Raw genomic sequence first — 3518 nt, forward strand, 5'->3', positions numbered from 1 at the left:
GGGGACCTATCATGCAAAATGCACCTTTGTACGTGTCACAGGCTCTTTAAAGGAGACATATCATGCTATATTTGAATAATATATTGTAGGGCTATACATATATAAGGTATATTTATACGTTTTTTTTTTTCAAAATACCAAACAGATCATGCATTTTAGCCATGCTTCATTTCGCTCTATTTTGCTCTCCGCCAGCCCTGTCTTTGCATGCGCTGCAGCTGACCACGCCCCCCTGCAAAGGAGGGGGCCGAGTTACGAGCGTCATGTTACCATGCTGTTACCATGCCACGGCAACCTCTCATTCCCCTGATTGGTGGACAGTTGGCCATATAGGCTGAACTCCTCGTCACTGACGTCACACTATTTTCAAATCCGTATCAGTCTGTATCAGATCCGTTGTAGCCCCGTTTTTAGATATTTGGGTATGGAGGAAAAGAGAAAGGGTTGTGTTTTCTGACACTTGGTGAGTTCCCTGACACACCGGGGACACATATTCATGTATAAAAGACGTACAAAAGTGCATTTTGCTTGATAGGTCCCCTTTAATTGTTTGGGCTATAAAGGCCACACAATAGACAAATGTGCTCAAACAGTATCAATTTTAGGTTTTAAAATTGCTTCCGGGTTGAATGACCAACAATTAAAAAATATTCAGTTTACAATGATATTCAATCGAAAGCAATGATTAATCTACCAATCGAGCAACTGCTAAATTGACTAGGATCATAACTTTAACTCTAGAAAATGAAGCATAGAAGTGCCTTAATGAGCTCATTCTACAGAAAAGGTGGAATCTGGGTGATACAAATCTGCTGAAATATATGCCTTCTAAACACATCTAAAACCTGTTAAATAGCAATAACTAACTCTTAACTTGATGAATCCACAACAAGTAGAGCTTAACATATTTTAATAATTTGTATTATTTGTATACATTATACTAGCTTATTTATATACAGTAGGAACGTCACTGGTGTTACGTGTTACCAGGAAGAAGAGTAACACCAGTGAAGGTAACACCAGTGAAGGTAACACCAGTGACAATTTGGAGTCAGACCAAATATGGCTTCAGTCAATATCAAAATCGTTTAACTCTTCAATACAATACATTTTCCCATTCAAATGTTCACCCCTAGGGCTATGAAATGAGTAACACTAATGACAGTCTTGAAAGACGCACGTAAAATTGGAAGATAAAATGACACCTTTAACAAACAAAGTAAGAAGTATCTGACTTTCCTTATGTCTTTGTCAACTGCACTGCCTCAAATGATCTCTTGTTACAGGAGGCACGAGACAGTAGCCTTGATTACTTCAAAATAAAAGCGTTTTGTAGCAGTAAGACCAATTACGTACTTTTGGGTGACTGACATTTATTGGATATTATTAATAATAATTTGCGTATGAATGAGATTTATTCATTGAAAAAAAAATATTTTAAATGAAAACTATAGGCTCCATTTCCATGTATGATCAAAGTGACAAGGAAGTTCCTTGAACTTGGCATTTTAAATAAATTGCAATTTATGTATAACAATTATTTAAATGTTTTGATTTAGTACCATTGCAGACAATCTCTATTTATTCAACATATATAATGAATGTGAGTATTAGGTCAACGTCATGTATTTTGGTGTCTGCAAAAGTAAGTGACAGTACTTTCACCTTTTCTGTAGAATGACCAAATATCAACCTCATGTCCAGACCAGGTCCAGACACAAACAAAACACTATCCTATTAACTAAGGTAAGCCACATTGATTAGATAAGATATAAAAGAAAGAAAGAAAGTTTTAAACTTTGAAATAAGCCACAACACGTAGGCTACAATGAAGGCTGCATCGCCGCACAAGAACAAGCCCGTCTGAACACATAACACTGTTGAACGGGTTTGACCAGTTGAGCCTCTTCCTGACTGCTCTGTTTGCGTTCATACAGTCTCTGAGTTTAAGAATACCTAAGCAGGAAATGTCAAATTAAGTATACAGGCATATAATGTAGACAATGATGCAAATACCCTTACATTTCTGGACTTTTTATAAGCGTACCTACTCTTGTCTTGCAGCAGGTGCTTCATTGACAACAGTGTGAACTTCGCCAACAACAAGTCGCCACAAACTTACCTTTCCCTTCAGGTCGAGGATAAATATCGCCGACGCCGACATCTTGGTGGATAGAGAATAATCCTCGAGAGCAGGAACTAGTCTAGATAATATGTAGGTCTACTGTAAAATATGGGTCACTTAAAGGGAGTAGTATTCGCTCCCATCATCCTGCTTCCTCCTCTCCTCCACTCCCTTCAGTCTGCGTTTCAGTGCAACTCGCTGCTTTTCCGGAACGGAGCGTCAAGCTACATGTAGTGACATAAATATAACTTCCGGCGTTAAGTGAGTTGTTTTTTCCTAAATTCACCCACTATGACCAGTACAGTTACTCAAGCATTGTTTTTGCGTTGTTTTTGAAGTAGCCTATTTTATTTTAGGAATACAATTTGATTATATTTCCCCCATTAGCCACATTTACGGGGAGGGGCGTGGAGATATTGTTCCTTTTACTCTACATGTTTATTATTTCACAGCCATAGACAGACAGGCTTATGTACAGTTTAGATCAGGGGTGTCAAACACAATTTCACCGCGGGCAACATTTGCATAAAGTTTGCACTCAAAGGGCCGGTTGTAACTATATAAATATATTATATATATATATATATATATATATATAANAGCCGTGTTCGTGGTGATTGTCCCTTTTAGGGAATATTGTTACAAATACCATACAATTAAAATGTCGTGCTGTGCGCTTGAATGTACTAACAGAACTTCCAAGAAGTCTAAAATGATAATATTATACATGTTAATCCCGTTCGCAGGTGTTTGTGTGCTTGGTAGCTTAGCTTGTTACTTATTAACCAGCTAAGGACGTAACCCTTTATACATACATATACATTTTAGTTTATGATTCAGCCTTGGGTAAGACTTAGTCTAGTATAGTCTATGGCTATGACGCCCATAATGCTAAACGGGAGCAAATGTTAATAGGGGACCCAATTATCCCAGTGGTGGTCGCCGGAGCTAACGGAGCCGCAGGGGGCTAGCTCCAGCCGGCGTCCCGGAGCTAGCCCACTGCGGCTCCGTTAGGTCCGGGCGATGGAGTCCGTCGTTATAACTGGAGATCAAGGAATGCAGCGAAACGCAGATTTGGTTCGCCTGCTGTAGTATTAGCTAAATAAATTATGTTGAACAAGGTTTATTAAGCTGAACATCGCAACAATTGTTCTGCTATGTATCGGTACTTCTTTTCTTAACGTGTGACAAGCATTAAGAATAACAAAATATAGCTAATAATAATATAACTCTCTTGCAGATTGTCTCATTTGATTATGAATGTAACGTTTATATAGGGGAACTACACTGTTAGCAGTGACTTGGTATGCATTTATTTCATGTTAGCTTAGCTTCTTAGCCTGAGCCAGAGTCCTGCACGGGTCTGATTTTCAAGACCCGCTCCCGCCCCGGC

At 38.8% G+C, this 3518-nt stretch overlaps 1 protein-coding gene across 1 annotated transcript in view; it reads left to right on the forward strand.

Moving 5' to 3' along the window:
* col7a1l (collagen type VII alpha 1-like) overlaps positions 1-2359 on the forward strand; it is a 38494-nt gene extending 36135 nt beyond the window's left edge. The window contains exon 72 of the mRNA XM_010786098.1: positions 2303-2359. Coding sequence (XP_010784400.1) covers positions 2303-2359 — 57 coding nt within the window. The remainder of the gene's footprint in view (positions 1-2302) is intronic.
* Positions 2360-3518: the final 1159 nt, after the last annotated feature.

The sequence above is a fragment of the Notothenia coriiceps genome, unplaced genomic scaffold, assembly GCF_000735185.1.
Source record: "Notothenia coriiceps isolate Sejong01 unplaced genomic scaffold, NC01 NC01_scaffold00028797, whole genome shotgun sequence".
Classification (NCBI taxonomy): Eukaryota; Metazoa; Chordata; class Actinopteri; order Perciformes; family Nototheniidae; genus Notothenia; species Notothenia coriiceps.